Source organism: Hylobates moloch, unplaced genomic scaffold (assembly GCF_009828535.3).
Source record: "Hylobates moloch isolate HMO894 unplaced genomic scaffold, HMol_V3 SCAFFOLD_2, whole genome shotgun sequence".
Taxonomy (NCBI): Eukaryota; Metazoa; Chordata; class Mammalia; order Primates; family Hylobatidae; genus Hylobates; species Hylobates moloch.
Genome location: NW_026652277.1, coordinates 21251082 through 21277544, shown reverse-complemented (window position 1 = coordinate 21277544; position 26463 = coordinate 21251082). Strand labels below are relative to the sequence as shown.

Genomic DNA, 26463 nt, shown 5'->3' with positions numbered 1-26463 from the left:
CCCAAGTGATGGGATTACAGGCGTGAGCACTGCGCCGAGCCTGAAGGGTAGTTTTGACAAACTCAGAGGCCTAACAGTACGAGGATGTACATTCACAAACAACCAACAGAAAAAGGGAACAAGTAAACCCCTCTCCTTTCAGATGCAACAGTGAAGGGCAAACCAGGGGTAACAATACACAAAAAGTACATAGACCCTCAAAGAGACTACACCAGGCCTCTGACCATCTCAAACTGAAATTTGATGAAGGTAATCCTAAATTACAACCCCCAAGGCACCAAGCAGATACAAATATACATCTATCCTCTCTAAAAGAAAATAGTATCATCTTGGCTACAAGTAATTTCTCCCCCCCCCCCCTTTTTTTTTTTAAAGACAAAGCCTTTGTCTGTCGCCCAGGCTGGACTGCACTGGCATGATTTCAGCTCACTGCAACTTCCTCCTTCCAGTTCAAGCAATTCTCCTGCCTCAGCTTCCCAAGTAGCTGGGATTACAGGTGCCCAACACCACACGGGGCTAATTTTTGTATTTTTAGTAGAGACAGTGTTTCACTATGTTGACCAGGCTGGTCTTGAACTCCTGACCTCAAGTGATCCGCCAGTCTCAGCCTCCCAAAGTGGTGGGAATACAGACATGAGCCACCACACCCAGCCTAAAATTTCCTCATTACACATAATTTCCAGCACAATAAGTACCAAACACATGACAGACAAGACAAGATGAATGAAAATAAGGAGAAACAAGAAAATCAAAACAGATCAGCATTTTGGAGTTATCAGATAAAGATTTTAAAATAAGTATGCTTACTATGATCAAGTACACACAAGACAAAATTCTAAATTGATGCAAATAACTGAAAACTATAATAATAAATCAAAATTCCAGAAGTAAAGAGGATATTTAGAAATCAGCCAGGCACAGTGGCTCACATCTGTAAGCCCAACACTTTGGAAGGCTGAGGCGGATCGCTTGAGATCAGGAGTTCAAGACCACCCTAGGCAACAAAGTGAGACCCCATCTCTACAAAAAAAAAATAATGAGTCAGGTGCGGCAGCATGCACCTATAGTCCCAGCTACTCAGGAGGTTGAGGTGGGAGGATTGCTTGAGCCCAAGAGTTGGAGGTTGCTGTGAACTATAATTGTGCCACTGCAATCCAGCCTGGGTGACAGAGACCCTATCTCAAGAAAAAAAAAAAAAATCAATGGGTGGGATTAACAACGGTTTAGACATGGATGAAAAGAGAATTAGTAGGAACAAAACAGGTCAGAAGAAATCCAGAATGTTAGCACAAAAGTAAGAAATACAAAATATGGAATAAGACACATGAAAAATTTCATAGGCAGGCAGGTCTAACACACATATAATCAGAGTCTCAGAGAAATATGAGAGAGAAAATGGCACGAAAGCATTATCTGAATTGATAATACCTAAAAATTTTCCACAACAGAAGACCCAAAGCCTCTGACTGAAGAACCACTATAAATCAGAGTAAATAAAGATATACACCAAGGAACAATAAAACTACAGAAAACTAAGGGAAAGATGAAAATCTTAAAGACAAAAGGCAAGTTATCAAACAAAAAACTGGATAACTAAATAAAGCCAGAAAACATTTTTTAAAAGATTTCCACTAAAGGGAACACCAAACAATTTTCCTTGAGTAATAGGAAAATGATTCCAGAAGGAAGCTCAGAACTGAAGAAAAATGTAAAGAGTGATAAACATGTAGGTACATTTAATATATAATGAACATATAAAACTATAATGCCTTCACACTCATTTACAATACAAATGACCACTTACATTAAATATTAAAACACTGGTAGAGTTTGTGAATGTATGTAGCTTTCCTATAAAACTATAACAAAGACTGGAAAAAGAACAGGTAAAAGAAGTCTATACGGTTTCATTCCACATTTCGTGTTAAGTGGTACACACAGGCCAGGTGCAGTGGCTCACGCCTGTAATCCCAACACTTTGGATAGCCAAGGCAGGTAGATCACTTGAGGTCAGGAGTTTCAGACCAGCCTGGCCAAAATAGTGAAAACCATGTATCTACTAAAAATACAAAAATTAGCTGAGTGTTGTGGTGTGTGCCTGTAGTCCCAGCTACTCAGGAGGCTGAGGCAGGAGGACTGCTTGAACCTGGGAGGTGGAGGTTGCAGTGAGCCGAGATAGTGGCACTGCAGTCCAGCCTGGGCAACACAGCGAGACTCCATTTCAAAAAGAAAAAAAAAAGTGGTACACTCAGTAGCATGAATTTACTGATAAGAAAATTATAATCCCTACAGCAACCACTATATAGATAAATATAAATACTTGTGTATATATATGGGAAGAGATATGGCCAAAAAGGCAATTTAAAGCAATTTAATATAATTAAATTTAAATACAATACTAACTAGTTGCATTGTTAAACTGATTAAAATACAGCACTAAAAAATAATCACAAAAAGAACAGAAGAGAAATAAGAAATAAGAGGGAAAATCAATGTTACAAACAAACAACAGAAGACTTCTACTTCTGTCCAAGATAGACTAAGATAGTCAAGAGAAAGTCACAAGGGAAACTGGAAAATGTCTTGAATGGAATGGCAACAAATACGAAATTTATCAAAACTTGAGACATAGGCTGGGGGCAGTGGTTCATGCCTGTTAATCGCTTGAACTCAGGAATTCGAGACCAGCCTGGGCAACATGGTGAAACCCTGTCTCTACAACAAATACAAAACATTAACCGGATAAGGTGGCGTGCACCTGTAGTCCCAGCTACTCAGGGACTAAGGTAGGAGGATCGCTTGAACCCAGGAGGTCAAGGCTTCAGTGAGCCAAGATCACACCACTGCCCTCCAGCCTGGGTGACAAACTGAGACCCTGTCTCAAAACAACAACAGCAAAAAAAAAAAACAACAGAAACAAAAAAACACAACTTGTGGGATTCAATAAAAGCAACAGAGAGGAACTTACAGCATATACATTTTCATTAGAAAAGAATATCTAAAATAAAAGACCTAAGGTTCCACCTTTATAAGTTAGAAAACAAGAGGAAAATAGAACACATAGTAAGTACTAGGAAGGAAATAATAAAGAACAGAAGTTTAACAAAATAGAAAACAGGGAGATGGCATAAAAAATTAACAAAGCCCAAAACTTTCTTTAAAAAAGTCAATAAAACTGAACAATTCTATTTGGACTGGTCAAAAAAATAAAAATAAAAACAAAGAAAAAAACAGAACACAAATCACCAACATCAGGAATAACAATGGGGTAATTACTACCATTGCTAGCAAAACTAACAAAATAATAATAAAATACTATTGGCGGCCAGGTGTGGTGGCTCGCGCCTGTAATCCCAGCACTCTGGGAGGCCAAGGTGGGTGGATCACCTGAGGTCAGGAGTTCAAGACCAGACTGGCCAACATGGTGAGATCCCGTCTCTACTAAAAATACAAAAATTAGCTGGGCATGGTGGTGCCTGCCTGTAATCCCAGCTACGTGGGAAGCTGAGGCAGAGAATCACTTGAACCTGGGAAGTGAAGTCTGCAGTGAGCCGAGATCATGCCAATGCATTCCAGCTTGGGTGACAGAGCAAGACTCCATCTCAAAAAAAAAAAAAAAAAAAATACTATCAGCAATGTTAGTCCAACAATTTCAGCAACTTACACAAAGTAGTTAAATTTCTTGGAAAAACAGAGCTCACCAAAATTGACTTAAGTGTATAAAAATAGGTCAGGCCCAAGGGCTCAAGCCTGTAACCCCAACACTTTGAGAGGATGAGGCAGGAGGATAGCTTGAGCCCAGATGTTCGAGACCACCCTCGGCAACAAAGCGAGATCGCCTGTCTCTACAAAAAATACAAAAAGAAAAAAATATTGGCCAGGCATGGTGTGCCTGTGGTCCCACCTATTCAGGAGGCTGAGGCAGAAGGATCACTTGAATCCAGGAGTTTGAAGCTACAGTGAGCTATGACTGCATCACTGCACTGTAGCCTGGGCAACAAAGTGATACACTGTTAAAAAAGAAAGAGAGAGAGAGAGAGAGAGAGAGAGAGAAAGGGGAAGGGAAAGGGAAAGGGAAGGGGAAGGGAAAGGGAAAGAGGGGAAAGGAATGTCCCTATAATTTTGTCAAAAAAACGAATTTATCAAAAATTTTCCCAGAAAAGTTTCAGTTTCTCACGAAGTTCTATATAGAATTCAAAGAAAAATAACACCAAATTTACACAAACTGTTTCATTTTAAGTGACTAGCACAATCCTCAACAAACACCTGACAAAATCACTATAATTCTTAAAGAAACAGAGAATGAAAGTACATGACAAAAATAAAATATATGTCAGGAGATGGACAAGTGAATTTACAGTATCCTAAGAGTTTCAGAGGATTCAGAAAGAGGAAAAAAGCACATAGTAATGTTAAGTTTTTAAGCTAATAGAGAGGGTAGAATGGAATGAGTGAAACAAACCAGAATAGGAAATATTTAATAAGATGGAAGGTTTACACCAGGTGCAGTGGCTCATTCCTGTAATTCCAACACTCTCAAAGCTGAGGCAGGAAAATCACTTGAGCCCGGGACTACAAAGCTACAGTGAGCTAGGATCCTGCTACTTGCACTTCAGCCTGAACAAAGAATGAAAACCTGTCACTTAAAAAAAAAAAAAATTTTTTTTGGAATAGTGAAGACCTTTCTAACTACTAACTCAAAATACAGATGTCATGAAAGATTAATAAATTGAACAAAATTAAAATCAAAAACTCATGCATGGTAAAAAAATTTTTTTTAAAGTACACAATATAAACAAAGACTAACCAGATGGGCAAAAATTAGTCCAACTCATATCAAGGCAGCATAATAATATATAAGGGGCTCCTTATGAAGACTCCAATAAATCAAACTAAAAAGATCAACAATTGTGGCTGGGCATGGTGGTTCACACCCGTAGTCCCACCACTTTGGGAGACCAAGGTGGGTGGGTCCCATCTCTACTAAAAATAGAAAAATCAGCTGGGCATGGTGGCGTGCGCCTATAATCCCCGCTATTCGGGTGAGTGAGGCAGAAGAGTCCCTTAAACGGGGGAGGCAGAGGCTGCGGTGAGCCAAGATCAAGCCACTGCACTCCAGCCTTCATGACAGAGGCAGACCCTGTCTCAAAAAAAAAAGAAAAAGATCAACAACCAAGTCAAAAAACAGACCACAGAAGAGAAAAAACAAATTGCTCTTCAAACTATAAAAAGATGTGAACTTCACTAATATTAAGAGAAATGCAAAACTACTGCTTGGATATACAAACTTTTACCCGTTAGATTACCAAAGGTATGAAGAACAGCTTTTTTATTCATATATTGGAAAAACTGGGAACATATATTGGTAAAACTACAGGGCAAATAATTTGGGAGTATTCATCAAAATTAACTGCAAAACTCCTTTGACTCAATGTTTCCACCTATGGAAATTAATAATCCTATAGATATACTTGTATACAAGCAAAATGACATATATACAAGAGTTAGCCATCAAAGCAGAAGATGAGAAAGTGCATCAAGAACTGATTGATTAGATATTAGATAACATGGTTAAAAAGAAAAAAAAAAAGCTCTATACTGATAACAAGATAAATTGTTCATGCCAGGTGCAGTGACTCACACCTGTAATCTCAGCACTTTGGAAGGCCGAGGCAGTAGGATCATTTGAGGTCAGGAGTTCAACACCAGCCTGGCCAACATCGTGAAACCCCATCTCTACTAAAAACATAAAAATTAGCCGGGCGTGGTGGCACATACCTGTAATCCCAGCAACTTGGGAGGCTGAGGCAGGAGAATCGCTTGAGCCCAGAAGGTGGAGGTTGCAGTGAGCTGAGACTGCACCACTGCACTCCAGCCTGGGCAAATGACTGAAGCTTCAAAAAAAAGAAAATCGAAGAAAAAAGAAAAGCAAAGTCTCAAAAAAAAGAAACAGATAAATTGTTCAGTGAAATAAATTAAGATGCAGAAGAGTATATAGTATTAACCCCATTTGTATAAAGATGGAGGGAGTAAATAAGTATTTGTCTATTCACATTTGAATATGCAAAAGAAACCTAGGAAGATATGCAAGAAACTAATAATTACATGGTAGCAGGAAAGCTGTTGAGAAACTGGGCAGACGGGGAAGAGGAGTAACAGGAAGGGTTTTCAATATATTTTTAAATTTTGTACAATCTGACTGTATAACATAGTCTGAAGATTAAACTGTAAAATATATATAGCTAGCCAAAATCATTGTATTTTTCCCATTTATTTATTCACAACATTACTCTAGTCTATGCCAAAACTACTTTAGAGGTGGCTACCCAAAATGGAGAAGAGTATAGTAATAATAGCTAAACCTCTACTTTTTTTAGCTGCCTCATCATATATGCCATGGCCTAATAAACTCACGTCTACACATTTCAGAATAGTACTGAGCTGTAGAAAAATATGATTTCTCTGACAAAGATAACTAAAAGTGGAGAAGAAAATGAGTAATACACAAGGGTTCATAGGAAAGCATACCAAAATGTGATACAGAAGTCAGCTTTTGTTGTTGTTGTTGTTAAGACAGGGTCTCACTCTCACCCATCCCAGGGACTGAAGTACAGTGGTGTGACCATGGCTCACTGCAGCCTCGACCTCCCAGGCTCAAGCTATCCTCCTGCTCAGCTTCCCAAGTAGCTGGAACTACAGGCACGTGCCACCATGTGTCACTAAGTCTTTTTATTTTTATTTTTTATATTTACTTTTGCAGAGACCAAGGTCTCCCTATGTTGCCCAGGCTGGTCTCAGACTCCTACGCTCCAGTGAGCCTCCTACCTTGGGCCTCTCACAGAGCTGGGATTACAGGTGTCCGGCAGCACACCCAGCCTAAAGGTCAACATTTCTTTATATTCAAGCAACAAAGATCCTCAGAGTTAAATAAAATTAACATTCACAGGCCGGGCGCAGTGACTCACGCTTGTAATCCCAGCACTTTGGGAGGCCGAGGCGGGCGGATCACGAGGTCAGGAGATCGAGACCATCCTGGCCAACACGGTGAAACCCCGTCTCTACTAAAAATACAAAAAATTAGCCGGGCATGGTGGCAGGCGCCTGTAGTCCCAGCTACTCGGAGAGGCTGAGGCAGGAGAATGGTGTGAACCCGGGAGGCGGAGCTTGCAGTGAGCCGAGATTGCACCACTGCACTCCAGCCTGGGCGACAGAGCGAGACTCCGTCTCAAAAAAAATAAACAAAAAAAAACATTCACTAGAAACATCATCTGTCTAGAGATACACAAAACAGAAAAAAAGAATTTAAAACAACAGATTTTAGGTCTAACAACAACAACAAAATGTGGCTCATTTTTCAAAAAAAATTCCTAATATAAGAAACTATATCCATTTAAAAAAATACTTTTTTTTTTTTTTGGAGACAGTCTCCTTCTGTCATGCAGGCTAATGGGCAATGGTACAATCTCAGCTCACTGCAACCTCCATCCCCCAAGTTCAAGCGATTCTCCTGCCTCAGCCTCCCAAGTAGCTGGGACTACAGGCAGGCCCCACCACGCCCAGCTAATTTTTCTATTTTTAGTAGAAACCGGGTTTCACTATGTTGGCCAGGCTGGTCTCGAACTCCTGACCTCAGGTGATCCACCTCCCTTGGCCTCCCAAAGTGCTGGGATTACAGGTGTGAGCCACCTCGCCCAGCCAAAAACATAAGAATTTAAATTAGAAGTATGTATTTAATAGATCATACTGCATAAAATAGCCAATGCTTAAGTTTGTCCGCAAAGTAGAAAAATCGTGGGTCAATACAATAAGGATTCATAAATTATAGCCACTACTGTTAAAAATGAGTAGAAAACGCTGTTTAATTTGATGAAATAAAATAAACTACCAAATATTTGAAAATACTGCACTGTCCCAGTTTTCAGTAATTTTTTTTTTTTCAAGAAATCTCTGCACTTACCCCCATTATCTGTTCTTTTTAAAGCTCCATCCTTATGGGGACAAAGTTCACATCTCTATAAAAAAAAAAAAGAAATAGGTAATGATGAAATATTTCAGATAATCAAAAATGTAGTATCTTCCCTGCAACTTCAAAACTACTGAAAATGTGAGAGCAGCATTTGTCCTAGTTGCCCCCCAAGAATATTTCAGAACATTCTTCACAAACAGTTGTTCTCGATGACATGTGATCTTCTTCAGAGGACAAGTAATTTTTTTAAAGTACATTTTAACTTCTAAACTCCTGCCATGGGCCAGGCGTGGTGGCTCATGCCTGTAATCTTAGAACTTTGGGAGGCTGAGGCGGGCGGATTACCTGAGGTCGGGAGCTCGAGAACAGCCTGACCAACATGCAGAAACCCCGTCTCTACTAAAAATAAAAAATTAGCCAGGCATGGCAGCGCATGCCTGTAATCCCAGCTACTGGGGAGGCTGAGGCAGGAGAACTGCTTGAATCCGGGAGGTGGAGGTTGCGGTGAGCCAAGATCGCGCCATTGCACTCCAGTCTGGGCAACAAGAACGAAATTCCAACTAAAAGAAACACAACAAAACAAAACAAAACTCCTGCCACAATTTTTTAAATCTTACATTAATAAAAACACAAAGATGCTGGGATTATTTACCTGGGGAGCGGGAAAAAAACCAAAAGGTCCTCTCAACACAGGAATGGGGCAAGGCTTTTAACATTTGCCCGTTACCTGTTTACTTCCTGTCTTATGGTCAGCTAGGATGACTGCCTTCAAGTACTGACGTCTGGTTTCTCTTAAAGAGCCAAACTCTAGAATTTAGAATTTTAAGTGGCAAGAAATGATCTCATGCATGCTGATTTTCCTTCTGAAAGGAATTAGGCTAATCAGCTATTATTATTCAAACACAATAGTACTCAAAATTTATTGTGGATCCGTCTCCTTCCCGTGCTCAGAATTTAAAACCAAAAATAAACATAGAGCCAGTACTACCACTTCTTATGAAACACAGTAAGTTTCAATGGCATTGTCTTACTATGAAGAACACGTTCCTGAAAGTCTCACTTGAGTATTATTTATATCCCACTTTGTTTCCAAAAGAGGTTTTGCAGCATACAATATAGTAATATAGGCCGGGCACAGTGGATCACACCTGTAATCCCAGCACTTAGGGAGGCTGAGGTAGGCAGATCGCTTAAGCCCAGGGGTTCGAGACCAGCCTGGGCAACACGGCAAAATCCCACCTCTACAAAAAACAAAAACAAAAAAAACACAAAAATTAGCTGGGTGTGATGGTGGCACACCTGTAGTACCAGCTACTCAGCAGGCTGAGGCGGGCAGATCAATTGAGCCCAGAAGGTCAAGGCTGCAGTGAGCCATGATTGCACCACTGCACTCCAGCCTGGGTTACAGAGTGGACCCTATCTCAAAAAAACAAAAATAAAAAAAAATGTGTGTATGTATACATACATATGTGCGTATATATACACACACATTATATATATACACCCATACACACAGACTCTATATATATACACACACTATATATACACACCCTACATATAAATATATATACACTTACATACATACATAAATTACAACAAAAAATTGGAGAAGAAAATTAAGTTGAAATAGTATTAAAAGTACAGAAAGCATAAGCCATAAAAGCCTACTGAGGCCGGGTGCAGTGCCTCACACATATAATCACAGCACTTTCGGAGGCCAAAACAGAAGGACCACTTGAGGTCAGGAGTTCGAGACCAGCCTAAGCAAAAAGTGAGACCTCATCTCTACAAAAAATAATTTTTAAAACAATAGAGCCTATTGGCTGGGCGCGGTGGCTCACGCCTATAATCCCAGGACTGTGGGAGGCCAAGGCAGGTGGATCACGAGGTCAGCAGATGGAGACCATCCTGGCTAACATGGTGAAATCCCGTCTCTACTAAAAATACAAAAAATTAGCTGGGCGTGGTGGCAGGCACCTGTAATCCCAGCTACTTGGGAAGCTGAGGCAGGAGAATGGCATGAACCCGGGAGGTGGAGCTTGCAGTGAGCCGAGATCACGCCACTGCACTCCAGCCTGGGCGACAGAACGAGACTCTGTCTCAAAAAAAAAAAAAACTTGAGCCTATTGATAGTTTGGATATTTGTGCCTCCAAATCTCATGTAAAAATGTAATCCCAGTGTTGAAGGTGGAGCCTAGCAAAAGGTGTTTGGGTAATGGGGGCAGATCCCTGGTGAATGTCTTGGTGTTTTCCCTGTGGTAACGAGTGAGTTTCTTGCTGTTGTTAGTTCACAGGAGATCTGATTGGTAAAAAGAGCCTGCCATCTTGCTCCCTTCTCTCACCATGTGACACTCCCGGTCCCCATTTCTACTCCCCCATGAGTAAAAGTTTCCTCAGCCCAAAGATGTTGGTGGTATGCTTGTACAGCCTACAGAACCGTGAACCAAATAAACCTCTTTTCTTTATATTAATAATCTACCCAGTTTCAGGTATTCCTTTAACCTAAAACAGACTAATACCGCTATATTTCTTGCCTTTCAGTATTTCACTCTCCTGATTTTCCTATTACCTCTTTGGCAGCACCTTTCTGATCACCCTATCAAACCTTTAAATGGTGAAGTTCCTCAGGGCTCTGGCCTAAGATGTCATCTTATTTCACGTGAAACACTAGGCAATCTTATTCATTGTCCAAATTTCCATTACCAACTAAATTATAAAAATATAACAGTGACTCCCAAATTTTATCTATTTGTTTTTTTTTGTTTTGTTTTGTTTTTTTTAGGCGGAGTCTCGCTCTGTCGCCCAGGCTGGAGTGCAGTGGCGCAATCTCGGCTCACTGCAAGCTCCGCCTCCCGGGTTCACGCCATTCTCCTGCCTCAGCCTCTCCGAGTAGCTGGGACTACAGGCGCCCGCCACCACGCCCGGCTAATTTTTTGTATTTTTAGTAGAGACGGGGTTTCACCGTGGTCTCGATCTCCTGACCTCGTGATCCGCCCGCCTCAGCCTCCCAAAGTGCTGGGATTACAAGCGTGAGCCACCATGCCCGGCCTAATTTTATCTATTTGTATCTGTCCTCAGGTTCAGGTATAAAACTCTGTATGCTACATAAACACTTTATTTTATTTTATTTTAAGATGGAGTCTCACTCTGTTGCCCAGGCTGGAGTGCAGTGGCTCGATCTCGGCTCACTGCAACCTCCAGCTCCAGAGTTCAAGCAATTCTCCTGCCTCAGCCTCCCAAGGAGCTGGGATTACAGGCGTGTGCCACCTCGTCCAGCTAACTTTTTCTATTTTTAGTAGAAATATGTGGTTTCATCATGTTGCCCAGGTTGGTCTCAAACTCCTAGCCTCAAGTGATCCACTCACCTCAGCCTCCTAAAGTGCTAGGATTACAGTGAGCCACCGCAACCAGCCTACATAGACACTTGAAACGCTCCACAATTTATGACAAAACCTGCTCTTCCTGCTCTTTCCATATATTAGTAATGATATTTTCAATGACACATTGCTCATGCAAGACACCTAGAATACATCATCTTTGACCACTTCATGCCTCACTCCCTAATCTCACTTTTAATCCATAACTGTATTGTGCCCTTCCTCTTGCTAAATACTGGTGAGATCTGCCTCTCTCTCTCCATCTCCACTATTACCCTACTTAAAGCAACCATCACTTTTCATCAGGCCCACTTCAGTCACCTCCTAAATGCAGTAGTCCCCCAGTTATCCATGGAAGAAACATTCTAAGAACCCCAGCGGATGTCTGAAACGACAAATGGTACTGAGCACTTGATTCTGTTTTTTGCTATACATACATACCTATAAAAAAGTTTAATTTATAAATTAGGCAGAGTAACAGATTAACAACAACAATAAAATAGAACAGGCCGAGTGTAGTGGCTCACACCTACAATCCCAGGATTTTGGGAGGCTGAGGCAGGCAGATCACCTGAGGTCAGGAGTTCGAGACCAGCCTGGCCAACATGGTGAAACCCCATCTCTACTAAAAACACAAAAAAATTAGCTGAATATGGTGGCACACGCCTGCAGTCCCAGCTAAGCAGGAGGCTAAGGCACAAAAATCGATTGAACCTAGGAGATTGCAGTGAGCCAAGATCGTGCCACTGCACTCCAGCCTGGGCAACAGAGAAAGAGACTCCACCTCAAAAAATTTTTAAAAATTAAAAAAAAAAAAAATTATAACAATCTACTGTAAGAAAAGCTGTATGAATGTGGTCTCTCTCAAAATACAGTCTGCATAACAACAACAACATACACAAGGGTGGTCCCATGAGATTAAATGGAACTAAAAAATTCCTATTGCCTAGTGACATAATGATGTAATAGCCACAGTAACATGACAGAGCAATTTTTAAAATAAATTTAGTGTACATTAAGTGTACAATGTTTAAAAGTCTACAGTAGTTGTAGCAGTCCATTCTCTCACTGCTATAAAGAACTACCCAAGACTGGGCAATTTATAAAGAAAAGAGGCTTGACTCACAGCTCCACATGGCTGAGGAGGCCTCAGGAAACTTTCAATCATCATGGGAGGGGAAGCAAGCACGTCTTACATGGCAGCAAGCAAGAGAAAGAGAATGTGTACATAGGAAAAAACTGCCACTTTCAAAACCATGAGATCGCAAGAGAATTCACTCACTATCATGAGAACAGGATGGGGGAAACTGTCCCTATTATCCAGTCACCTCCCGCCTTCAACACATAGGGATTATAACTCGAGATGAAATTTGGGTGGGGATACAGAGCCAAACCCTAACAGTAGTGTACAAAAATGTCCCAGGCTTTCACATTCACTCACCACTTACTGACTCACCCAGAGCAACTTCTAGTCCTGTAAGCTTCATTCATGGTAAAGCCCTATACAAGTGCATTTTTTTTTAAATCTTTCATACCATTATTTTAGCTGTACTTTTTCCATGTTTAAAAACACAAATACAGCCAGGCGTGATGACTCACACCTGTAATCCCAGCACTTTGGGAGGCCAAGGCAGGCAATCACCAGGTCAGGAGATCGAGACCATCCTGGCTAACATGGTGAAACCCTGTCTCTACTAAAAGTACAAAAAAATAAGCCAGGTGTGATAGCGGGCGCTTGTAGTCCCAGCTACTAGGGAGGCTGAGGCAGGAGGACAGTGTGAACCCAGGAAAGGGAGCTTGCAGTAAGTCGAGATTGTGCCACTGCACTCCAGCCTGAGTTACAGAACGAGACTCCGTCTCAAAAAAAAAAAAAAATTAACTGAACATTAAAAGAAAACACACAAAATAGGCTGCACACAGTGTCTCACGCCTGTAATTCTAGCACTTTGGGAAGCCAAGGCAGGCAGATCATGAGGTCAGGAGTTCGAGACCAGTCTGGCCAACATAGTGAAACTTCGTCCCTACTAAAAAAAAAAAAAACAAAAAAAATCAGCCAGGCGTGGCAGTGTGCACTTGTAATCCCAGCTACTCAGGAGGCTGAGGCAGGAGAATTGCATGAACCCAGGAGGGAGAGGTTTCAGTGAGCCAAGCTCGCGCCATTGCATTCCAGGCCAGGCGACAGTGCAAGACTCTGTCTGAAAAACAAGAAAAGAAAATACACAAAATAGGACGGGTGCAGTGGCTCACGCCTGTAATCCCAGCACTTTGGGAGGCCAAGGTGGGCGGATCACGAGGTCAGGAGATCGAGACCATCCTGGCTAACACGGTGAAACCCCGTCTTTACTAAAAATACCAAAAAAATTAGCCAGGCATGGTGGCGGGCGCCTGTAGTCCCCACTACTCAGGAGGCTGAGGCAGAATGGCGTGAACCCGGGAGACAGAGGTTGCAGTGAGCCAAGATCATGCCACAGCACTCCAGCCTGGGTGACAGAGCAAGACTCCATCTCAAAAAAAAAAAAAAAAAATACACAAAATATATTAATAGGACTGTGAAAAGGATGGTAAGATTATCAGTGATTTCTTTCCTCTATTCCAAACTATACCATTTCCGTTATATTGTAACGTTTTATGGAAAAATGTCACTAAATGCTAATTAAATCTGCCCACTGAAACCTATACTAAATAAAACAGGATGTCTCAGCAACCACAACAAAAAAGAAACTATAAACCGAGCATGGTAGCACCAGTCTGCAGTCCCAAATACTCAGAAGGCTGAGGCAGGAGGATTACTTGTGCCTGGGAGTTTGAGGCTGCAGTAATATAATAGCACCACTGCACTCCAGCCTGGGCAAAAGAGCAAGACTCGATTTCAAATTAAAAAAAAAAAGAAAAAGAAAAAAAAACAAAGAATTTTTTAAATACTAAAAATACAACATGTGAAGTAAAAATTTCACTACGCAAGCTACACAACAACAAATCTGAGATGACAGAAGAGTCAGTGAACTTGAAGCTACATCAATAGATAGAATCTAATCTGAGGCCAGGCATGGTGGCTCACACCTGTAATCCCAGCACTTTGGGAGGCCGAGGTGGGTGGGTCACCTGAGTTCAGGAGTTCGAGACCAGCCTGACCAACATGGAAAAACCCCGTCTCTACTAAAAAATAGAAAATTAGCCAGGTGTGGTGGCGCACGCTTGTAGTCCCAGCTACTCAGGAGGCTGAGGCAGGAGAATCACTTGAACTCAGGAGGTGGAGGTTGCATTGAGCCGAGATCACGCCATCGCACTCCAGTCTGGGCAACAAGAGTGAAACTCCATCTCAAAAAAAAAAAAAAAAAAAAAAAAATCTAATCTGAAAGAGGAAATAGAGGTTAAAAAAAAAAAAAAAACAGGACTTCAGGGACCCACAGGACAGTACCAAATGGTCTCACATGCATAACCAAAGGCCTTAAAAAGGAGAGAAAGAATATGAGACAGGAAAGAAAATTTTGAAGAAATGATGGCTGAAAATTTCCTCAATTTGAAAAAAGACACATTCACAGATTCAAGAATCTCAGCAAACCTCAAACAGTCAAATGCCTTGCTAAACAGCAAACACAGAGGGAAAAATCTTGAAGCACTAAAAGAAAATGTCACATTACACAGAGGGCAGAAGGAACAGTGACTGGATAAATGGCAGATTTCTCATCATAAAATATGGAAGCCAAAATAAAGTAAACTAAAATACTTAAATTGCTAAGAGATAAAGCACTGTCAACACAGAATTCTATATCCAACCACAATGCCCTTCAAAAATAAAGATGAAATAGGTACTTTCAGATAAAAGAAAGCAAACACAATTTATCACCAAAAGATATGCCCTGCAAGAAAGGCTGAAGAAATTCTTCAGCATTAAGACAAATGATGCTAGAAAATGTAAATCTTCCGGAGACAAAGACGACTACCACAAATGGTAAATATCTGGATAAACTTAGAAGACTTTTAGCTCTTAAGTTCTTAACATTACATGAGTATTGAAAGCCAAAATTATATTGTTGTTTTCTGGGGCTTATAATATACGTAGTTCCAACACACATGACAATAGCATAACTGACAACAAACAGAGGTGATATAAAAGAACAACTTACAAGCTTTGTATACTTTACGACTTATACAATATTACCCATAAGTGGTAATACTATAAAAACAGACTGAAAAGAATAAAGAAATATACTTAAATTGCTAGAGGAATGTGCAAAAGAATTAAGTTGAAACCCTTCCTGATACTATATTTAAAAATTAATTCAAAAGTGAATCGCAGAACTAAACGTAAGAGCTAAAACTATAAAACTTCAGAAAAAAACATAGGAGGTAAGTCTTTAGGACTTGGTTGAACAACAGTTTTTAGACATAACACTAAAAGCAGAGGCAATAAAAGAAAAAATAGGCCGGGCGCAGTGGCTCACGCTTGTAATCCCAGCACTTTGGGAGGCCGAGGCGGGCGGATCACAAGGTCAGGAGATCGAGACCATGGTGAAACCCCATCTCTACTAAAAATACAAAAAATTAGCCGGGCGTGGTGGCGGGTGCCTGTAGTCCCAGCTACTCGGAGAGGCTGAGGCAGGAGAATGGCGTGAACCCGGGAGGCGGAGCTTGCAGTGAGCCGAGATTGCGCCACTGCACTCCAGCCTGGGAAACAGAACGAGACTCCGTCTCAAAAAAAAAAAAAAAGAAAAAATAACTAGAATTTACCAAACCTACAGACTTTTTTGCTACAAACAAAACCATCAGGAAAGTAAAAGGATGGAAGAAATATTTACAAGTCACATGTCTGACAAGTAGTTTGTATCCAGGATACAGAGCTCTTCCACTCAAAAATAAAAAGCTATACAGCCCAGTTAAAAATTGAACAAAGGATCTAAATAGACACTTCTCCAAAGAAAATACATAAATGACCAATAAGCACATGAAAAGATGCTTAACGTCATTAATCATTAAGGATTAAAAATCAACACCAGGCCAGGTGCGGTGGCTCACGACTGTAATCTCAACACTTTGGGAGGTCTAGGCAGGTGGATCACCTGAGGTCGGGAGTTTGAGACTAGCCTGGCCGTTATGGTGAAACTCCCATCTCTTCTAAAATTACAAAAATTAGCCAAGCATGATGGCAGGCACCTGTAATCCCAGGTACTCAGGAGGCTGAGGCAGGAGAATCGCTTGAACCTGGGAGGCAGAGGTTGCCGTGAGCCAAGATATCGCACCACTGTACTCCAGCCTGAACAACAGAGTGAGACTCCGTCTAAAAAATAATATAATGAAAAAAATAAATAAAAATCAATACCACAATCAGATACTACCTCATGCCCTGCAGGATAGCTAAAATCAAAAGCCAAACAACAAAAAATGTTGGCAAAGAGATGGAGAAATTAAAACCTTCATATAGGCTGGGTGTGGTGGCTCACGCCTGTAATCCCAGCACTTTGGGAGGCTAACATGGGCGGATCACCTGAGGTCAGGAGTTCAAGACTAGCCTTGCCAGTAAGACTAGCCTGGCCAATATGGTGAAACCCCATCTCTACAAAAATACAAAAATTAGCGCAGCATGATGGCGGGTGCCTGTAATCCCAGCTACTCGGGAGGCTGAGGTGGGAGAATCACTTGAACCCAGGAGGTGAAGATTGCAGTGAGCCGAGATTGCGCCATGGCACTCCAGCCTAGGTAACAGAGGGAGACTCCATCTCAAAAAAAAAAAAAAAAAAAAAACCTTCATCTACTGTCGCTGGTAATTTAAAATGTTACAGCCTCTTTGTCAGTTTTTCAAAAGGTTAAACAGAGTTACAGCATGAAATAAAAATCCTACGCCCAAGAAAATTGAAAACAAATGTCTGGATTTGCAAACAAATGTTCATAATAACATTATTCATAATATTGCAAAAGTATATACAACCTAAATGTCTATCAATTAATGAATGAGTAAAGAAAATGTGGTACAGCCATGCAATAGAATATTATTTGACAACAAAAGGGAATGAAGTTCTAATGCTACAAAACAAGTGCTTGTACATTATGCTAGGAGAAAGAAGCCACTCACAATACACCATATATCCTATGATTCCATTTACATGAAATGTCCCAAATAGGGATAGAGACAGAAATGAAGATTAGTGATTGCCAGGAGCTGGGGAATTAGGGTAATGGAGGGTGACTGTTAATGGGCCAAAGGGCTTCTTTTTGAGGGGATATAAGTGTTCTAAAATTGATTGTAGTGATGTAGAGACTGTTTCAAAACAAAAAAATTGGTTGGGGGCAGTGGCTCACGCCTGTAACCCCAGCACTTTAGGAGTCCGAGGCAGGCGATTCACCTGAGGTCGGGAGTTCAAAACCAGCCTAATCAACATGGAGAAACCTCATTTCTACTAAAAATACAAAAATTAGCCAGGTGTGGTGGCGCATGCCTATAATCCTAGCTACTCATGAGGCTGAGGTAGGAGAATCGCTTGAACCCGGGAAGCAAAGGTTGCGGTGAGCCGAGATTGCACCATTGCACTCCAGTCTGGGTAACAAGAGCAAAACTCCGTCTCAAAAAAAAAAAAAAAAATTGTGTATTAGCACAGACAGAAAAGTAAACACAAGGTGTCTGTAAGAAACACACTTTAAGCCGGGCGCGGTGGCTCACGCTTGTAATCCCAGCACTTTGGGAGGCTGAGGCGGGCGGATCACGAGGTCAGGAGATCGAGACCACGGTGAAACCCCGTCTCTACTAAAAATACAAAAAATTAGCCGGGCGTGGTGGCGGGCGCCTGTAGTCCCAGCTACTCGGAGAGGTTGAGGCAGGAGAATGGCGTGAACCCGGGAGGCGGAGCTTGCAGTGAGCCGAGATTGCGCCACTGCACTCCAGCCTGGGCGACAGAGCGAGACTCCGTCTCAAAAAAAAAAAAAAAAAAGAAACACACTTTAAGTGAAGACACAAACAGGTCAAAAGTAAACGGATAGGCTGGGTGCATGGTGGCTCACACCTGTAATCCCAGCACTTTGGGAGGCCAAGGTGGGCACTTGATCACTTGAGGCCAGGGGTTCGAGACCAGCCTGGCCAACATGGCAAAGCCCCATCTCTACCAAAAATACAAAAATTAGCCAGGCATGGTGGCACACACCTATAGTCCCAGCTACTAGGGTGGCTGAAACAGGTGAACTGCTTGAATCTGGGAGGCAAAGGCTGCAGTGAGCCGAGATCACACCACTGCACTCCAGCCTGGGTGAGAGTAAAACCTCGTCTCAAAAAAAAACAAACAAAAAGAAAAAAAAAAGATGGTGAGTGGCTACATAGTAAAGAGAGGGAGGGGCATTTCACAGTAAGGCAGACAATGAAGAAGTCATAATAATTACAAATGTATGCACCTAAAAACAAGGCTTCAAAATACATGAAGCAAAAATTAGCATAAGGCATAGTCAGAATACTCAGTGCCCCAAACATGGTAAGATATTTTAACACTCCTCTTTGTGATTGACAAAACCAGACCAAATAAAAAATAATAATAATAATAATCTAAACAATGTTGGCCGGGCGCGGTGGCTCACGCCTGTAATCCCAGCACTTTCGGAGGCCGAGGCGGGCGGATCACGAGGTCAGGAGATCGAGACCATCCTGGCTAACACGGTGAAATCCCGTCTCTACTAAAAATACAAAAAATTAGCCGGGCGAGGTGGCAGGCGCCTGTAGTCCCAGCTACTCGGGGGGCTGAGGCAGGAGAATGGCGTGAACCCCAGGGGGCGGAGCCTGCAGTGAGCCAAAATCGCGCCACTGCACTCCAGCCTGGGCGACGGCGAGACTCCGTATCAAAAAAAAAAAAAAAAAAACTTGTTACATACCCCATGAAAGACCACATACTGAGCCATAAAGCAGGACACAATAAAACGAAAATAATGGAAATCATACAGATTATGTTCCCTAACCACATTAGAAAAAAAGATATAAAATTAATGACCTAGCAGTCAGGTATGGTGGCTCACGCCTGTAATCCCAACACTTTGGGAGGCCAAGGCAAGTGGATCACCTGAGGTCGCAAGTTCAAGACCAGCCTGGCCTACGTGATGAAACCCCATCTCTATTAAAGATACAAAAATTAGCTGAGCATGGTAGTGGGTGGCTGTAATCCAAGCTACTCAGGAGGCTGAGCTGAGGCAGGAGAATCACTTGAACTCGGGATGCAGAGGTTGCGGTAAGCCAAGATCGCACCACTGCACTATAGCCTGGATGGCAGCACAAAACTCTGTCTCAAAATAAAATAAAATAAAATAAGTAGGGTTCTACCTAAAGAACCTATACATAAAAGGGCAAAGTAAACCAAAGTAAGTAGAAAAAAGAAAGAAATAGTAAAAATAAGAGCAGAAAAAATGAAACAGAAAAGTAATAGAAAATTTGAAGTCAAAGTTGGTCCTTTTGTCAGAGACCACTGAACCAGAGTGCCTCTATCTTGAACAGGGGCTGGGGAAAATAAAACTGAGTCCTTCTGGGCTGCAGTAAGTTACGCATTCTAAGTCACAGAATGAGATAGGAGGCTGGCACAAGATATAAGACATAAAAACCTTGCTGATAAAACATGTTGTAATAAAGAAGGGGGCCAAAACCCACCAAAGCGAAGATGGTGACAAAACTGACCTCTGGTCGTCCTCACTGCTTATTATACACTAATTATAATACATTAACATGCTAAGAGACACTCCCACAAGCGCCATGACAGTTTACAAATGCCACAGCAATGCCAGGAAGTTACCCGATATAGTCTAAAAAGGGGAGGAACCACTAGTTCTGGGAATTGCCCACCCCTTTCCCAGAAAACTCATGAATAATCCGCTCCTTGTTTAGCATACAATCAAGAAATACTCAGAAAAATGGGAAACCAGTGGCCCATAGCACTGCTCTCCCTATGCAGTAGCCATTCTTTTATTCCTTTACTTTCTTAATAAACTTGCTTTCACTTTACTCTATGAATCCGCCTCAAATTTTTTCTTGCACAAGATCCAAGAACCCCTCTCTTGGGGTCTGGACTGGGACCCCCTTTCTGGTAACACTTAGGAAAAACCTAAAAAGTTGACAATCTGCAAGCTAAATTAATCTTTTTTAAATAGGAAGAATACAAATTACCAATACAAAATAATACAAATTATTATTAATGACTTTATGCTAACCAATTCAACAGCTTAGATGAAAAGAAAAAAATTATTTGAAAACGAAACTTATCAAAACTGATAAAACAGAAAATCTGAGAAGCATTTTAAGTTGAATTCATTATCAAAATCCTTCCCAAAAAGAAAACTCTAGACTCAGATTTTTTCACTGATAAGTTCCTTCAAACACTAAAGAAATAATAGAATCAATCTCACACAAACATTTCCTGAAAACAGAGAAGACAACGCTTCCCAAATCATTTTCTAAGTTTAGCATGAAGAATACCAATGAATATACCAAAAATACCAGCACTTGACAAAAAGCAACAAGGTTACAACAAAATCTCTCACATACAAAGTTGCAAAAATATTTACTATTAGCAATTTAAATCCAACAATATATAAGAAGAATAGGCCAGCTGTGGTGGCTCACACGGATTATAAAAGTAATCCCAGCACTTTCAGAGGCCAAGACGAGAGGATCACTTCAGGTCAGGAGACCTGCCTGGCCAACATGGTGAAACCCTGCCTCCACAAAAAAAATTAGCCAGGCATGGTGGCAGGTGCCTGTAATCTCAGCTACTCGGGAGGCTGAGGCAGAAGAATCACTTGAACCCAGGAGGTGGAGGTTATACTGAGCAGAGATTGCGCCACTGTACCCATCTCCAAAAAAAAAAAAGAATAATGCACCATGACACCAAATGGCATTTAGTGTTAACATTTGAAAATAAAACAATGAAATTTACATTAATATCTTTAAAAACATAGCATTATCTCAATAGATACAGAAAAAGCTTTTGAGAAAACTCAATATCCATTCACGACACAAACCCTCAGGAAGCTACTCAACTGTGTATTCTCCATGGCATGGCATGACTATTCCTCTTGGGGTCTGTGAACAAACTATCTTTTCAATGGCAGTCATGCTGGGTTCTGTTGGCCTTGCCATATCTAAATAGTAATAAAACCTATATTTGAAAGCAATCTGATAAACTTCAACAATAAAACCCCTACAGCTGACTTATAATTAATGGTGTAACACTGAATGCTCTCCTCTAAGAATGAAAACAAGATTAAGTCCATTCTGTAAGGGAAGAGAATGAAAGGAATTACAAGTGGGGAAAAAAGAGATAAAAGTGTTTTATGACAATCATCTATTAGAAACATCTAAGTAATCTACCTAAAAAACTAGTAGAATTAATATGACTTAAGTAAGGTTGTAAGAAACAGGTCAATATACAAAAATTTTATTTCCAACAAAAAATTAGAAATTTTTATAATACTTTATAATTGCTAAAAAAAGTATTTAATATTTTAAAATAGCATCAAAAAAAAGACAAAATACTTAAAAATAATTTTAGGCCAGGCGCGGTGGCTCATGCCTGTAATCCCAGCACTTTGGGAGGCCGAAGCAGGCAGATCATTTGAGGTCAGGAGTTGACCAGCCTGGCCAACATGGTGAAACCCTATCTCTACTAAAAACATAAAAATTAGCTGGGCTTAGTGGTACATGCCTGTAATCCCAGCTGCTTGGGAGGCTGAGGCAGGAGACTTGTCTGAACCCAGGAGATGGAGTGAGTCAAGACTGTGCCACCGCACTCCAACGAGGCAACAGAATGAGACTCTGTCTCAAAAAAAAGGAAAAAAAATAAGAAATTTGAAAAACAGAATACATGCAAGACCAAAGGCTAAAAGCAACAAACGACTACTCAGACAAAACAAAAAAGACCTAAATAAATGGAGAGATATACTACACTAATGATTAAGACTCAATCATTGTTAAGATGTCACTTCTCCTCAAACTGATCAACAGATTCAAGACAATTATAATCATGATCCCATCAGCCTTTTTTGGAGAAGACAGAAAAGAGATTATTAAAATTTATATGGAAATGTGAAGGACGGAGAATATACAGAACTTCGAAAAAGAAGAAAAAGGTTTTAGGACTTGCAATTCTGACTTCAAGACAATATAAAGTTACAAAATAATCAGAATACTCTAACAGGGCTAGACAAACAGATTTTTGGAACAGAATAAAGATTTCTGAAAGAGATCCCACTTATGCAGCTATGTGATGTTCCCAAAGCAACCCAGTGAGAAAAGGAGACTCTTTTCAACAAACGGTGAAAAACAACTGGATAGCCATATGCAAAATACTCAAACCTACAAAAATAATTTCAGATGCATCACAGACCTAAATATAAATTAGCAAAAGCAAAACCTTTTAGAGGAAATAAAGGAAATTACCTTCATGACTTCGAGGTTAGGCAAAAGTGTCTTAGCTCACAGTAAGCAATAACTACAAAAGAAAACACTTATAAATTAAACTTATCAGATATAAATATTTCTGCTCATCAAAAGGTACAGTTAAAATAAATAGGTAAACCACACAGACTTGGGGAAAGTATTTACAAAACATTTATCAGACAAAGGATCAGTATTTAGGACATATAAACACCTTCTGCAACTCAAATAGATGAAAAAAGAAAACAACAGTAAAGGCTAAATGAACAAACTCATCACAAAAGAGAACACACGAATGGTCAACATACAAGCTAAAACGTGCTGAATATCACCAGTTATCATGAAAAAGTAAATTAACGCCACAATGATACCACTTCTGGTCAAGATGGAGTGACTAAAGGGGACCAGATTTAGCCTCCTTGCATGAAATAATAAAAACCTAATAAAATGAATGAAACAAAAGCACTGAAGATATTGGACAAGTAACAAAACACAGTGATCCCTGGAAGACAAAAAACAAATGGGCCGCACGTGTGCCCGGCTTACTGCCTTGAGAGAGTTTCCAGGTCGTGGAACAGGGAGGAGGAACCCAGGCAGAGCCTGTGGTCTCCCCAAGTTGAGGAAATGGAGCTGGAAGTCCAAGGAGGCCAAGGTGCCTAGAGCTCACAAGGGAGACCAGCACTGAGTAGAGAGCTGGAGAGAGAGAGAGAAATGAAGAGATCTACAAAGGCTCACCCTAGAACTTTTCCTTGAATGACAAATCAGCACTTGCAATGTAAAGGAGCTATCCAATGGCAAGGTGAGAAATCACCAAAAGAATTACAGGTAATAGCATCCAGAACTGACATAAGGATGTGAATAGTACCCATACCCAAAAGTCCAAAAGGAAATGATGTGATATAATTTATATCACATTGGACATATGACATCGGAGTACTAAGAAAGAAAAGGCTTCAGAAGGAGGAAAAAATTAACCCTAAACACAGCCCTGGTCCAATCAAAGAAAACATGAAAGACCCAACAGAAAGGAACTGTTTTCAAGCAACTTAATAATACCACAGAACAAAGTCCACAAATATTTGAAAAAGGCAAACAAAACTAGAGAAACTAGAAAACAAGGTAAAATTCACACTAGCTAAAAAGTCAATCAAAATTTATAAGACTTACATAGAAGCAGGAAATTACACCCCATAATGAAACAAAAAATAAACCAATTTTGAAATGAAACAGAAAATAGAATTAGTAGACAAGTCCTTTAAAACAATTATGATGATATTTCATATGATCAGAAGGCTAAAAGAAATATATTAAGTAAAAATATGAAATATTTTTAAAATTTGAACTTCTAAATTGAAAATTACAAAGTCTAAGATGAAAAATACACTTTGAGATTTACAACCCATGAAACCAAAATTACTAACCTAAATGAAACACAGAAAAAAAAAAAAAAACACTAAAAAATGTAATACCTGATAACTGAAATAATTTCAACAGGCCAAACATAGTTGTAACTGGAGCCACAAAACAGGAGATAACAGAAAAAAAAAAATCTTTAGGAATCATGGTCAACAACTTTCACATATTTGATGGAAATTATAAGCATGTATAACAAGGCACTCTTTTAATGAAGTATCAGTCACTAGAAACATGAAGAAAAGTGGCTGAGCGCAGTGGCTCACGCCTGTAATCCCAGCACTTTGGGAGGCCAAAGTGGGAAAATCACTTCAGGCCAGGAGTTCGAGACCAGTGTGGGCAACACTGCAGGACCCCGTCTCTAAAACACACACACACACACACACACACACACACAAATTGGCCTGGCGTGGTGGCTCACACCTGTAATCCCAGCACTTTGGGAGGCCGAGGCGGGAAAGTCACCTGAGGTCAGGAGTTCGAGACCAGCCTGACCAACATGGACAAACCCCATCTCTACTGAAAATACAAAATTAGCCGGGCATGGTGATGCATGCCTGTAATCCTAGCTACTCAGGAGACTGAAGCAGGAGAATTGCTTGAACCTAGGAAGCGGAGATTGAGATGAACTGAGATCATGCCATTGCACTCCAGCCTGGGCAACAAGAGCGACACTCTTTCTCAAAAAATAAAAACAAAAAACACAGAAAAATTAGACACAGGTAGTGGCACACACCTGTGGTCCTTCCAGCTACTCGGGAAGGCTAAGGCAGGAGGAGGTCGAGGCCATAGTGAGCCATGATTGTGCCACTACACTCCAGCCCAGGCGACAGAGCAACACAGGGAGACCCGGTCTCTACAAAAAGATTTTTAAAAATTAACTGGGTGGGCCAGGCGTGGTGGCTCACACCGGTAATCCCAGCACCTTGAGAGCCTGAGGCAGGCAGATCACCTGAGGTCAGGAATTCGAGTCCAGCCTGGGCAACATGGTGAAACCCTGTCTCTACTAAAAATACAAAAATTAGCCGGGCGTGGTGACGCACAACAGTAATCCTAGCTACTCTGGAGGCTGAGGCAGGAGAATCGCTTGAACCCAGGAGGTGGAGTTTGCAGTGAGCCGAGATCACGCCACTGCACTACAGCCTGGACGAGAGCGAGACTCCATCTCAAAAAAAAAAAAAAAAATTGGCTGGGTGTGGTAGCATATGCCTGTAGACCCAGCTATTGGGGAGGCTGAGGTGGGAGGATCACTTGAGCCCAGGAGGTGGAGGCTCAATGAGCTATGATTGTCCATGCCACTGCACTCCAGCCTAGGTGACAAAGCAACATCATGTTCAAAAAAAAGGAATGATAATAATAGTAGGACTAGCAGACAGAAAATCAGTAAGGATACAGAAGCTTGAATAACACCATTAACCAAACTGACCTAACTATAGAACACTCTACACAAACTACCAGAATACACATTCTGTTCAAGTGCATTTGGAACATTCATGAAGATATACCATATTCAGGCCAAAAAAACAACTCTTGGTAAATTTAAAAGGTTTCCGGTGTTACCATGAATTTTTTCTTACCACTGTGATATTAATTTAGAAATCAGTGACAGAAAAAAAATCAAAGACAATCCCAATATTTGGAATCAAAACATACTTCTAAAATAACCAGTGGGGGCCGGGAGCAGTGACTCATGCCTGTAATTCCAGCACTTTGGGAGGTCGAGGCAGGTGTATCACAAGGTCAGGAGTTCAAGACCAGCCTGACCAAGATGGCGAAACCCCGTCTCTACTAAAAATACAAAATTAGCCAGGCATAGTAGCAAGCTCCTGTAACCGCAGCTATTCAGGAGGCTGAGGCAGAGAATTGCTTGAACCTGGGAGGCGGAGGTTGCAGTGAGCCAAGATCGTGCTGCTGCACTCCAGCCTGGAGACAGAGCGAGAATCTGTCTCAAAATATAAAATGAAATGAAATGAAATAAAATAAAATAACCAAGGGGTAAAAAAAAAGACAAAAATATCAAGTATTTTTAAGACAGTTAAAGCAGTAATTGAAATCGAAATTTATACAATTACATGACTATATCAGAAAAGAAACAAATCAGTGATTTCACCTTGTTCCTTAAGAAACTAGAAGAGCAAAAGAAAGAAAGATCAGAGCAGAAGTCAATGAAATAGAAAACAGAAAAATAGGGCACATTCAATGAAATCAAAGGTTACACTTACACTTCTGGGAGGACGGAATGGACATACTTTTCCCTATTCCTCCCACTAAGTACAAATTTAAAATGTGAATATTATAAATAAAACGAATTTTCT

General features: G+C 40.8%; 1 protein-coding gene across 11 annotated transcripts in view; it reads right to left on the bottom strand.

Annotated features, from left to right (window-relative positions):
* The window catches only part of MLLT10 (MLLT10 histone lysine methyltransferase DOT1L cofactor), a 218368-nt gene that overhangs the window by 158122 nt on the left and 33783 nt on the right, over positions 1–26463 (bottom strand). For all 11 annotated transcript variants that reach the window (XM_032168098.2, XM_058432171.1, XM_032168176.2 and 8 more), the window contains one exon: positions 7958–8012. In XM_032168098.2, the coding sequence (XP_032023989.1) occupies positions 7958–8012 (55 nt within the window). The remainder of the gene's footprint in view (positions 1–7957; positions 8013–26463) is intronic.